The sequence below is a fragment of the Panthera tigris genome, chromosome B2 (assembly GCF_018350195.1).
Source record: "Panthera tigris isolate Pti1 chromosome B2, P.tigris_Pti1_mat1.1, whole genome shotgun sequence".
In the NCBI taxonomy this organism is placed as follows: domain Eukaryota; kingdom Metazoa; phylum Chordata; class Mammalia; order Carnivora; family Felidae; genus Panthera; species Panthera tigris.
In genome coordinates, this window is record NC_056664.1 from 143475444 (window position 1) to 143487296 (window position 11853).

Sequence of the window (11853 nt, forward strand, 5' to 3'; positions counted from 1 at the left end):
TCAGGTTGGACCATGTTGAATCGCTCTTTTCTGTGGCACGTATATCAGCCGTATAGCTGTTTTGTGGCCAGTTATTAGCAATATCCTAGGATTCAAGCTTAGGAAATGCTCAAGGGAAATGACTTCTCTAGAGCTGAAATGTGTTTCTCTCACCATCCAAAATTTGATGAGAAGCACATTTTGGGTTTCAGAATACCTGGGAGGTCCTCATGCCAGAGTTAAAGAAAGAAGCGTTCACCCAGATTCTTGCCTGGGAAAGTACGAATAGCTGAGAATTGGAAGGACTCAGTGTGTAGAAGGTCCTGCAGGTTTGGGAGGTAACATGGTGGATTCAGAATAAACAGGGAGTCGGAGATGTAAGGTGGTGAACTAGAGAAGGGCTCTTAGGATGCCCTGGTTCTTCATTAGCGGTGGATCTGAAAAGCGGGCTCGTGCGCTGGTGTGCTGGGTCTGGCTCGTGCTGGCTCGTCCTGGCTCATCCTGGCTCATCCTGGCTCCGGGGAGCCGAAGTACAATCATGCACACCTGTCCCCCAGCCGTCGCTCAGTGCCGTCACGCTGGTAGCTCGCAGTCAGCCGCGAGGGGCGTATTTATGCCACAGAAATCACCAGACACCATGAAGACAGGAACTTGAGGGGGGCCGGTTGTTAACCATTTACCAGCCCACCACTGTGTATGTTCCTTTTCAGAAAGATTCTGCACTGGGAGTCAACTTTTAGGAATTTTATCTCAAACTCCAAGAAATTAGTATAATCAAATCTTTAGAAAATTGAGCTTGCTGTTATTTGAAGGTTATTGTGTGTGCCTTACTTATGTAAAGAATACAAGTACCTTGTAGAAAACTACAAGAGAGCGAGCTTCTGAGTATTTCAGACACATTCTCAGTAACTGCTTGCTCCCATGTGTCCAGTTCTCAGTCTTTGTTAATGTGGTTTGGGACTTGCCCCTCTTTGTTGCGGTTTCCTGACACAGTGTCACGGGCTCTAACTGGGTGGCGCTGACTTTGCAGGAGGTCTGTCATAGAGATTAGTCGGGCGCTGAAGGAGCTCTTCCACGAAGCCAGAGAAAGAGCCTCCAAGGCCCTCGGATTTGCCAAAATGTTGAGAAAGGTGAGTTAACAATCCCGATTGTTGAAAATGTTTCCTTTACCAACCTTTCTTCCTCCCTTCCTTCCTTCGTTCCTTCCTTCCTTCCTTCCTTCCTTCCTTCCTTCCTTCCTTCCTTCCTTCCTTCTTTTTAAAAGCTAACCCTAAAGAAGTTTCTTTGTAACTGTGATCCTTAGGACCTGGAAATAGCAGCAGAATTTGTACTTTCAGCCCCAGTCAGAGACCTTCTGGACGTTCTGAAATCAAAGCAGTATGTTAAGGTAAATATTTAAAATGCTGTAACTGGAATATTTTGCCTTTCCTGTTTTTCTCTAAAATGGACAGACTTTATCTTAATGGTCCAGATGGTAAATATTTTAGGCTTTGCTGGCTGTATTGATCCCAGTAAAAAGACTTTCTCATAATTTCTCAATGAAATAATTAGAAAAACAAAGTTTTTCATATGTATTGACTTGCTTTAAGAAGGAAGATAAAGTTGAGGTGGCTCAGTCAGTTGAGCCTCTGACTTCGGCTCAGGTCATGGGCCTTAACGGTTTGTGAGTTTGAGCTTCACGTCAGGCTCTGCGCTGACAGCTTGGAGCCTGGAGCCTGCTTGGCAATCTGTGTCTCCCTCTCTCTCTGCCCCTCCACAGCTTGTGCTGTCTCTGACTTCCTCAAAAAAATGAATAAACGTTAGGGGCACCTGGGTGGCTCAGTCATTTAAGCGTCCTGCTTCAAGCTCAGGTCGCAGTCTTGTGGTTTGTGAGTTCAAGCCCCATGTCGGGCTCTGTGCTGACAGCTCAGAGCCTGGAGCCTGCTTCAGATTCTGTGTCTCCCTGTCTCTCTGCCTCTCCCCTGTTCGTGCTCTCTTTCTCTCTCAAAAATAAATAAACATTAAAAAATTTTTTTTAAATAAATGTTAAAAAAATTTTAAAAAAGAATGCAGATAAAGTCATCAAATATTCATTCATACTTTTTGTTAAAATTAGCTACACATACATCTAAAATAATGTGTGTACGATAATAATATAAAATAAAATAATTATTTTAAGTGTTTTTTTTTATGTTTACCCTTACATTTCCTGAAACAATTTAGACTTTTTATAGGAACATTTGCCATCAGTGGACCCCCTTTTTGAGTCACCATCTTTACTCCCATTTAAGTTGTTGGACATTTAGTATTGACAGACTCTGTGTTATGGTCTTATTACTGGAAATCTTATCCCAAGCCCACAGTTTTATCCCACCTGCATTTATGTGTGATTTGCACAACAATATCACATGCGTGTTCCTTATTAAAATGATCTTTAAAAGGCTTTTTATGATGCCCCCACCAAGAATGATTAATGAATCCGTTATTAGCATGTTTTGCCTTACTTTCTGTAAGCATCTCAAAGTAGCGCTGATTGAGGTTGTTGGAGGCCAACATTCCTCCCCTGGAGGGTATTTTTGTGCTTATACTAAAAATACGGCGGTGGGAGGGTGCTCTGTGAGTGGCTTCACCAGGCCTCTCGGGCACAGTGCTCCCGTGCTGTCCTCCCTGCCGCCTGCAGCGTGGCCCTGGATGCCCTGAGGTGCCTTCTGCGCCTTCCCCACACAGGCCGGTCCTTTTCTGTTTTTTGTTTTTGTTTTTCTTTTTAAGTAACATTTCTATGTGTGACATTCCCTAGTTTAAGATTCTGGGTCATTTCTTTTGCAGGTACAGATTCCCGGCTTGGAAAACTTGCAGGTGTTTGTCCCAGACACCCTCGCTGAGAAGAGCATTATTCTTCAGTTGCTCAATGCAGCTGCGGGAAAGGACTGCTCCAAAGAGTCCGATGACGTCCTGATTGACGCGTACCTACTGCTCACCAAGCACAGCGACCGCGCCCGGGATGCCGACGACGGCTGGGCCGCGTGGGAAGCGCAGCCCGTCAAAGTCGTGCCGCAGGTGGAGACCGTCGATACCCTGAGAAGCATGCAGGTGTGTGTCAGTCGCGGCTCCCGCACCCGCTGCTCCCCACCCCCCACCTGAGGCAGCACTGGGTACTTCAAATACCTTTAGAGAAAACAAACGACCGGCTCCCGAGTGATTGGTTTAACTGCCACAGGAGTCTCCAGTGTAGACTTCCCCCCAAATGGACCTCGATGTTTTCATAGTTTTGTAGCACGACTTGTACCAGCATATGCCTTCAAATTGTGTATGTTAAATTATACTGGAATATTTGGAGTATTTTATTTATGTCCTTACCTGGTTGAGCCGTGATCTGTGTACTCACACTCTCACAGGAGTTCTCTCGCCCGTTCAGAAGTTCCGCTTCTTCGTGTATCCTGCTTGACTTGCTGTTAGCTTCCATTTTTGTGGTGAAGCTTTTTACCTACCTCCCCGACAGGGATCCCAGGATGGTTGAAATAAGTCATTAATTACAACCTGGAAGAAACCCTCGCATGCCCTCGGCATTCAGCCTGGCCACAGTTGAGCGCACGGCTGTCTCTTCTCCACACGACCTGCTCTCTTGCTCGTGTTCTGTCTCTCTGTGAATGGTGCTCTGTCCACTCAGGTGTTTAAAGCAGAGTGTGACCGTATAGACTCGTCCTTCTACCCCCCGGTTAGTCACCAGCCCTAGCACACCCGAAGCATCTCCAGCACGTGACGCTTTCTGTGCCGTCCGGAGCCACCACCACAGTTCGATTCTGTCATCCCGGGACTGGACTGCTGCACTGTCACACTTCCAGCCACACCTTCCCTCTCCCCAAGTCTGTGTTTGTTTGGGTGCTTTCAGAATGACCTTCATAATACGCGGCTGTGATCACATCACACCTCTGTGCGAAATACTGCAGTGACTCACTGCCACTGAAAGAAAAAGCTGATGAAGTCTCAATTAGCTGTTTGTCTGTTTCATGGAAAGCCACTCAGGTCACTTTCTTTTATTCCTGCATTTTCCAGCTTTATGGACTGCTCCAGCACGTGTACACACACGCACACACGCACACACGCACACACACACACAGACTGCTGCAGGAGTATTGAGTTACTTGTGGTTCTAGGCTGTTCAAGGCATCGTGCCCACACAGTTCCGTGGGATTCTTCACTATTGTGTGGAAGACTTTAGACGTAGGGCCCACTGCCAGGCGTAGCTCTGCTTGAAAACTGCTTTCTGATCCGCTGGTTCCTGGCCTGGTAGCTCTGTGAGGTTGGCATTGTTTTTGGACGAGGGGTTCACCTGGAATGGGAAACCGTTAAGTGGGTCTGTTTTTAAGCCCGGTGCTTGATTTTCCTCCCAGGTGGATAATCTTTTACTAGTTGTCATGCAGTCTGCCCATCTCACAATTCAGAGGAAGGCCTTCCAGCAGTCCATCGAGGGACTCATGACTCTGCACCAGGAGCAGACATCCAGTCAGCCGCTCATCGCCAAGGCTTTGCAGCAGCTAAAGGTATTTCGGTGCCTCCCCAACCTTAGCTGCCGCCTCTCCCTCCCCTGCCGCCTCTCTCTCCCACCCCCACTGCCTCTCCCTCCCCTGCCTCCCCCTGCCTCTTCTCCCTCACCTGCCACCTCTACCCCAGCTGTTTGACTGATGTCCCGTTGTCATGCTGTGGAAGAGTCCGGGTGTGACAACGTACTACCACGTTGGGGATCTGAAGCGCGACATTGTCCTCGCCGTTCCCCCTCTTCACAATACACATTTTCCCACACTTCAACTAAACATTTCCCACATCTTTCTTGGAGCCGTAGAACGTTGGGATTGGATGGGATAGAAATCTGAACAGTTACGTGATTTCTTCATGGCACGTGGTGGGTTAGCAGCCAAGTTGATACTGGCATTTAGGTCTCTTTATTTCTAATCCAGCTTCCTTTCTTCTTTAGCAATTACCAGTATTTGCTAGAGGTACTCCAGATCAGTAATGTGTAATCTAAAAGAAGCCTTGTTTATGCCTTGCTTTAGCAGATACTTCAGCCAAATGAAATACAGCAGAGAAAGCAGTTGTAGACAGGCGGCAGGCCTTCCACGTCCAGGGCAAGCCAGAGCCTCACCTTTTCCCAGGATTTCCTGTTTTCACCACTTCTGCCTTGTACCCCAGTCATCAGCCGTGGTCTGATCCACACTGTTCCACAGGCCATCAGTTATGCCTTCTTAGTCACATCAGGGCTTGACTGCTTGAAGAAGCAGCACTTCTTGAAATCAGAAGTAGTTTGATAAACATTTGTTTTTTTTCTGTCAGTCTGGTTTGTCTTATTTACCTGGAAACACATTCTCTCATTGATTGCCTTCCCACTCCAGTAGCAGGGCAAGAGACTTTGTCTTTGAGTCCATGAACTCTGGAGAGTGTAAAATTATATAAGATAGTGATGATTCTTGAGCCTAAGGGATTTATGGCCTTCAGGACCTGAACTGCCACACCGAAGTCCTGAGGAGGGAGATAATAGAACCTCGTAGCATCTGGGAATTGCCACCATGGAGGCATTTCAGCTTGTAGGATTACCGAAGATACAAACCGGGAAGGAACATTGCTCTGGATCAGGGGAACCGGAGTGCTCACCACATATCAAATAGTCTGATTTGGCTGGATCTTGGTGGACACAGTGGAAAGTTGGGGGAGATAAAGCTGGTAAAATTAGATAGACAAAAGTCAGGCTGTTGAGAGATTTTGGATTTTATTTTTTTCTAGGCCTCAGGGAGTCGTTGAAGATTTAGGAAGAGCATTTTGAAGCAGTATGTAGGGGGAGCGCCCGGTGGAGAGCATGTGCACATGCCTGTGTTTCAGGGGCGGGGTGGGGGTCCAGCTCGGAGCTGCTGTCGTCCTGCCTGCGGAGACAACGAAGAGCCAGCGGGGACAGGGCTTTTCAGCCTTAGCAGTATTCACATTTTTGGTCAAGAATTCTTTGTTTTGGGGCAATTGCCCTGTTTTGTAGGATATTTAGCAGCATCTCTGGTTTCTACACACTAGATACCAATAGATTTCACACCCCATCTCCCCAAATTGTGACAGCCAAAATAGACATTGCCAGTGTCCCCTTGGCACAAGGCGGGTGAAATCAGCCCTAGCTGAGAACCCCCAGGCTGCTAGCAAGTAGCAGCAGGGAGATGAGAAGGACAATACAGGGTTCACGTGTTGGATTGAAACCACACTTACACTTCAACAACCGCCCCGGGGGGGAAAAGCAGCTGGTGGTTGATGTGCAAAATATGAAGAGGAAAGCGTCTGTTCAGAGACCACATAGTAATTAGGCATTCTCTTTCTTTTTAAGTTTATTTATTTAGAGTGAGAGAGAGCAGTGGAGGGGCAGAGACAGGGAGAGACAAAGAACCCCCAGCAGGCTCCACACCATCAATGAAGAGCCCGATGTGGGGCTCAGACTCACAAACCCTGAGATCATGACCTGAGCCAAAACCAAGAGTCTTGACGCTTAACTGACTGAGCCACCCAGGCGCCCCTACACATTATCGTTTTAAATGGATTCATTTTTCCTCTTGGATTTCATAAGATGTTAAAGAAGACCTAATACAAATGATGAATACAAACATGAAAATAAGTAAATAAATATCCTTTATTTTTGAATAACTAGAATAGATACGGCTAAAATATATTGCAGTGGTTGACGTCTGTGATGACGAAAGGAGTCTTCCTCTAAAATGCAGTAGGTATTAGGTGATTGCTTGGTTTGTATTCATTATGCTTTGGGCCTCTTTAGAATGACGCGCTAGAGCTTTGCAACAGAATAAGCGATGCCATCGACCGAGTGGACCACATGTTCACTTCCGAATTTGACGCGGAGGTTGACGAATCTGAGTCTGTCACGCTGCAGCAGTACTACCGCGAGGCGATGATTCAGGGGTACAACTTTGGGTTCGAGGTGGGTACAGAGCAAGAGGAGAAGCGCAGCGTAGCTTTGCGGTTGCTCCGTGACGCACTCGCGTCAGACTATTGATGGGAATCACGGCTTCGTCAGGCACGTCTCATTGTACGCTGCTGAGTATCAGAAATGCTGGTTTCCTTTTAGACTGGCCAGTCGTTGCCCGGTTCTTATTTTGTGCTAACAGCTTTCTGCGTTCAAAACCTTCTATGAGATGGTTACTGTCATGAAAGTACGTCTGTAATTTCAACTTACGAATAAAACATCGTGAAGCCGCACTTTAAGATATTACGTTATCTGTAACTTTTTATGTTCTTGAAATGTGTAAATTTTAATTAGACTTTGCTTTTTGTTTCTAGAAAAATGACATTTTAAACAGACATGGCATTTGTAGCGTTGAGATAGTTGTATAATCGTTATTTTCTTCTTCATTTTGATATGCACAAAATCTTCTTACAGTATCATAAAGAAGTTGTTCGTTTGATGTCTGGAGAGTTTAGACAGAAGATAGGAGACAAATATATAAGCTTTGCCCGGAAGTGGATGAACTACGTCCTAACTAAATGTGAGAGCGGTCGAGGTACCAGACCCAGGTAATGACCAAGGACATGTTTCCCGGAGCTGCAAGTAACTCAGTAGTCCAGTCTCTCCAGCAGAGACGAGAGAGAGCGAGCGAGAGAGAGAGCGAGAGCGAGAGAGAGCGCGCGCGCGCAAGCGGGCACGTGTGTATGTGTTTGTGAGTGTGTGAGCATGTGTGAGTGTGAGTGTTGGAGCAGCCTGTGAAGCTGGAAGATGCAGGAATACAAGGGATATGGGATTGGTAATATTCCGTTTGCATATTGTATGTGAGATTGCTGAGCAGCTGACACAAAAAGGAGCATTTTGAACTCTTTGGCCATCAGGATTTTGCTTTGTTTTGTTTTTAAATGGAACTATTAGCACAGCAAACTCCATAGTGCTTGGAAAACTTAAAAGCAAAATTTGTTCCATAATGAGTCAACTTCAAGGGAGTTCACTTTCTCCCTGGACAGCTCTTCCTGATGCTAATTTTTTTCCCTCCCTCATGAAATTTAAGCCTGTTATTAGTGTAAATGGAAACAAATTGGTAACCAGTTCCTTTATGAAGAAGTTGTTTGTCCTTTTCTCACAAAACATGCTATAAATTTACTCATCCCCAAAAGGTATGTTTTTTTCTTAGACCGTAATTTTCCAGTCAGATTACATTTCAGTATTGTATAGAGTAAAACTGCTACAGTATTTTCTTGGTTTTGTGATTATTGAACTTTTTCATGTAACAGGTGGGCAACCCAAGGTTTTGATTTTCTACAAGCCATCGAACCTGCCTTTATTTCAGCTTTGCCAGAAGATGACTTCTTGGTATGGAATGTTCTAGAGTTTTGTTTTGTTTTGTTTTCATTAAAGAAATGAATCGATTGCTATTTCTGTGTATTTTTTATAGCTGTTCTTAAATATTATTTTCATAATTGTAACGATAATGCTAAAGTAAAAGCACTCTATTATTAATAGCATAGTAAGAAATTCCGTGTTCTTTTCTTTTCATAACAATAGTGTCCAACTGGCTAAGTCCGTGGATAGCTGGGAAGCCTGGCACTTCTAAAATATTTGTCAGTTTCAGATTTTATGAATTGCTGACTTACTAGTTGCTGCTTTTTGGCAGTTTAACGAGGGACTAGCTGGTTCACACGAGCATGTGCCATTTGAGGGGGTAGTGCCAAATGTTGAATATTATCACTTTTATTCCAGTACGTTCCATCAGTTCCAAACGATGGTGTTCAGCATGTGAATTCATTCATTTTAGCCTCAAGTAGTAGAGATGTGCTTGTGCACATCATTGCACTATGGGGAGTTGAATGTGAATTTGTTTTTGTTCCTAAAAATAGAATTGTATGTATTATCATTATAAGTTATGTGCAATTTGTGTTTAATTTATGTTTATAGCTATTTTCTTTTAAACAAACTTTGAAAATCTTGACTAAGGGTAGCATGTTTCTTTTAAATATACTGAAAGGTTAATTTGTGTTACTTACTAATTGAGAGAATGTACATTCCCCTTCTTCTTTGCTATTTTCCTCGGGTTTCCAGAGTCTTCAAGCCTTGATGAATGAATGCATTGGCCATGTGATAGGAAAGCCGCACAGTCCTGTTACAGGTTTGTACCTTGGTAAGATGGCAGTTAGAACACTTCCCCTAGAACCTCCTGGTCTGGGCAAGCGCATCATCTTGTAATTGTGGCCGTTTACCCGGTGTAGAGAAGTTCTTCAATGGTATTCCGGAAAACGACAGTGAAAGTTACAGGAATGAGGTGTGTCTGTGGAGAAGACCATAGTCCTTCCAAATCCAGCAGGAAGACTAAAATGCCAGCACACGGCATTCACTGCCTGCCAGCAGTCTTAACTACACATTTTAGTTCATTATTTCTTGCACACCAACACTTTATTCTCCCCCTTAAAATCTCTTCTTCTGGGAAGGAAAGACTTGGAGACAGAGTTGTCCGTTAAGGAGCAAGGAAGGGCCTTTCCTGCTGGAGGGGGGCAAGTGTAATTGTTCCCCTTTCACAGCTGAGACGGTACCTGTTTCCCCACTAACATAGTAAATTCTTATTTGATTTTACTTAAAAAGACAAAAACACAAGTTATGCTATGATGTACTTCAATTAGAGTTTTCAATTATAGTTAATATACTGTTTTATGGAGTATGTTGAAACTTTACAACAAAATATGTATCAGAAAAAGGCCGTGCCTTACCCCATTCTTGAGATAGTAACTAAAAGCAAAACTCTATTTATATGCAATAAACATCCAAAAATGAAAAGTTAGTAATTTTAAAACAGTTTAAATTACACAAAATAAAATAATTCATAAATGGTAAATTTCTCGAGTGGGAGGAACTATATCTTAAAGGGTATTTGCTAGCTATAGAAAATTCAGTACACTGGGTTTTAATGCTTGGTTCCTTGATCTTTAAAATTCTCTCAGGGGGCACCTGGGTGGCTCAGTCAGTTAAACATTGACTCTTGATTTTGGTACAAGTCACGATCTCACGGTTTGTGACTCCAAGGCCTGCACTGGGCTCTGCTCTGACAGCATGGAGCCTGCTTGGGATTCTCTCTCTCCCTCCCTTTTGGCCCCCTCCCCTGTTTATGCACTTTCTGTCTCTCAAAAATAAATAAATACTTAAAAAACAGTATACTCAGTTTATACCTGCTTTTCTCCCAAGGCTGTTATGAAAGTCACCATTTACAAAACTCTGTGAACATTTTATATAAGGTTACAATTTTATGGTGTTCTGTATTCTTATCAAATTTTTGATTAATCATATTATCCTAAAAGCTTTGATTTTCTGATCTCCTAAAATATTTCACTAAGAATACACCATCAATAATTCAGTAAAAATCACTTCTTTAAAGTCTTCCCTACGTGAGGAATCATTTCCATGGTGGCAAAGTTACAATGTAGGAAGAGTATATAGAGAAATGTAGAAAATGTACATGCAGAAAAAATTTCAAGGTAGAAGAATATTACAAAAGAAAAAAAAGCAATCCTCCCACGGTTGCTAGGTAATCACGGCTAACGTGCGATCCATCACTAATTACTCACATGCCTCTCTGCAAACTGCTGGTGGGACAGTGGGTCAGCAGTGCCGTCTGTGGGCCTGAGATGCCCTTTGTCCCCTCGGCCATGTGGCTTGCTGGGAACAGCACTGGCCGAGTCACATCGCCTGACATCCTGCTGACCTGGGGCCGCTCATCCAACATCACAGAGGCTCCACTGCAAATGCTTACAACCGGATGCTAATGAGGCTTCAGTAGGGTCATGAGAGCTGTAAACTGTAGTGTCCTGTGCGCGGCAGCCGTCCGCATCTCGTTTTGTGCCCTTCCCTTACGAGGGCAGTTAGTGAATGGAGAGCACACCAGCTGTCGTTCCGTTGTGTACCGTCTTCTCTCCCTGTGCTCTGCGCTCGTAGCCACGGAGCACGGCCCGGTGTGTGGCCTCCCCTCGGTTCCGTGTGCTCGGGGAGCTGCGCGGGCGCGTTCTGCTGTGTGTGGCTCTGCTCCTGTAATCACACAAGCGTGGATAGGGTCGTTCGCTTCACTGTATAAAAGCTGGATCACATCGGAGAGTAATCTCTTGGTTTTCTTATCTGACAATCGTAGAAATTCCTCCCTGTCAATAGGAATGGATCCGGTTCATTCTCTTTAGTGGCTTCGTTTTGTCTATGATGGGGGTATTGCGATTTTTTGCACCATTTCCTTGGGGACATTTGTTTTGTTCGTTTTTTCCCTGAAAAACATCTCTCTAGTAAACATTGCCAGTGAAATTAGAGCATCTATTTTCCTTTTATTGGCTGTTCGGATTTTCTTTTCAATAAAAGACCAGTTTCTCAGCAGTTGGTTGTATATACTCTTAAATGTTCTGTTTTGTGATGAGGAACGTAAGACTTGGGGACATGTGTTTTAGCAGCAGGTATTTCTTTTATACCTTTATGGGGAAAGTGTGTAGCAGATTCTGACTCAGAAGTTCCCAGTACGTTTGCCGAATTAAAGATACCACCAATTAAAGACATCACCATCCTCTCCAAGGCATTTTTATTGTTTTGTTTCTTTTTATCTTTGTTACAATTGGAGTTTTTTTATTTACTACTGTAATTGTTGAGATAATGAGCCAGAGGCACAAATTGCTTGACTTTTTTCTTAACAATTGCTTGATTTTTATTTTGCAAGTTTTCCCTTCAGATCTCTCCATTTGGGGGACTTCTGCTGTCTTTCCTGTGTAATGTTACTGAAAAGAAACCAAAACCATGAAGAAGGAAGTGTTTCCACTTAGGACAAAGCATATATGGAGTGAATAAAACACGTGGAGTAAAATTATTCACATAAAAAGAAAATAGGACATTTACAAAATTAAGGAGAGTTA

At 43.9% G+C, this 11853-nt stretch overlaps 1 protein-coding gene across 11 annotated transcripts in view; it reads left to right on the forward strand.

The window, feature by feature from the left end:
• Window positions 1–11853, forward strand: part of MAP3K4 (mitogen-activated protein kinase kinase kinase 4) — a 109989-nt gene that overhangs the window by 78553 nt on the left and 19583 nt on the right. For 8 of the 11 annotated variants that reach the window (XM_042987469.1, XM_042987472.1, XM_015544311.2 and 5 more), the window contains 8 exons: window positions 1010–1109; window positions 1283–1366; window positions 2785–3048; window positions 4350–4499; window positions 6758–6919; window positions 7379–7512; window positions 8218–8296; window positions 9023–9101. In XM_042987469.1, the coding sequence (XP_042843403.1) occupies window positions 1010–1109; window positions 1283–1366; window positions 2785–3048; window positions 4350–4499; window positions 6758–6919; window positions 7379–7512; window positions 8218–8296; window positions 9023–9101 (1052 nt within the window). The remainder of the gene's footprint in view (window positions 1–1009; window positions 1110–1282; window positions 1367–2784; window positions 3049–4349; window positions 4500–6757; window positions 6920–7378; window positions 7513–8217; window positions 8297–9022; window positions 9102–11853) is intronic. The other 3 variants (XM_042987470.1, XM_015544312.2, XM_042987471.1) reach the window with 2 other exon arrangements.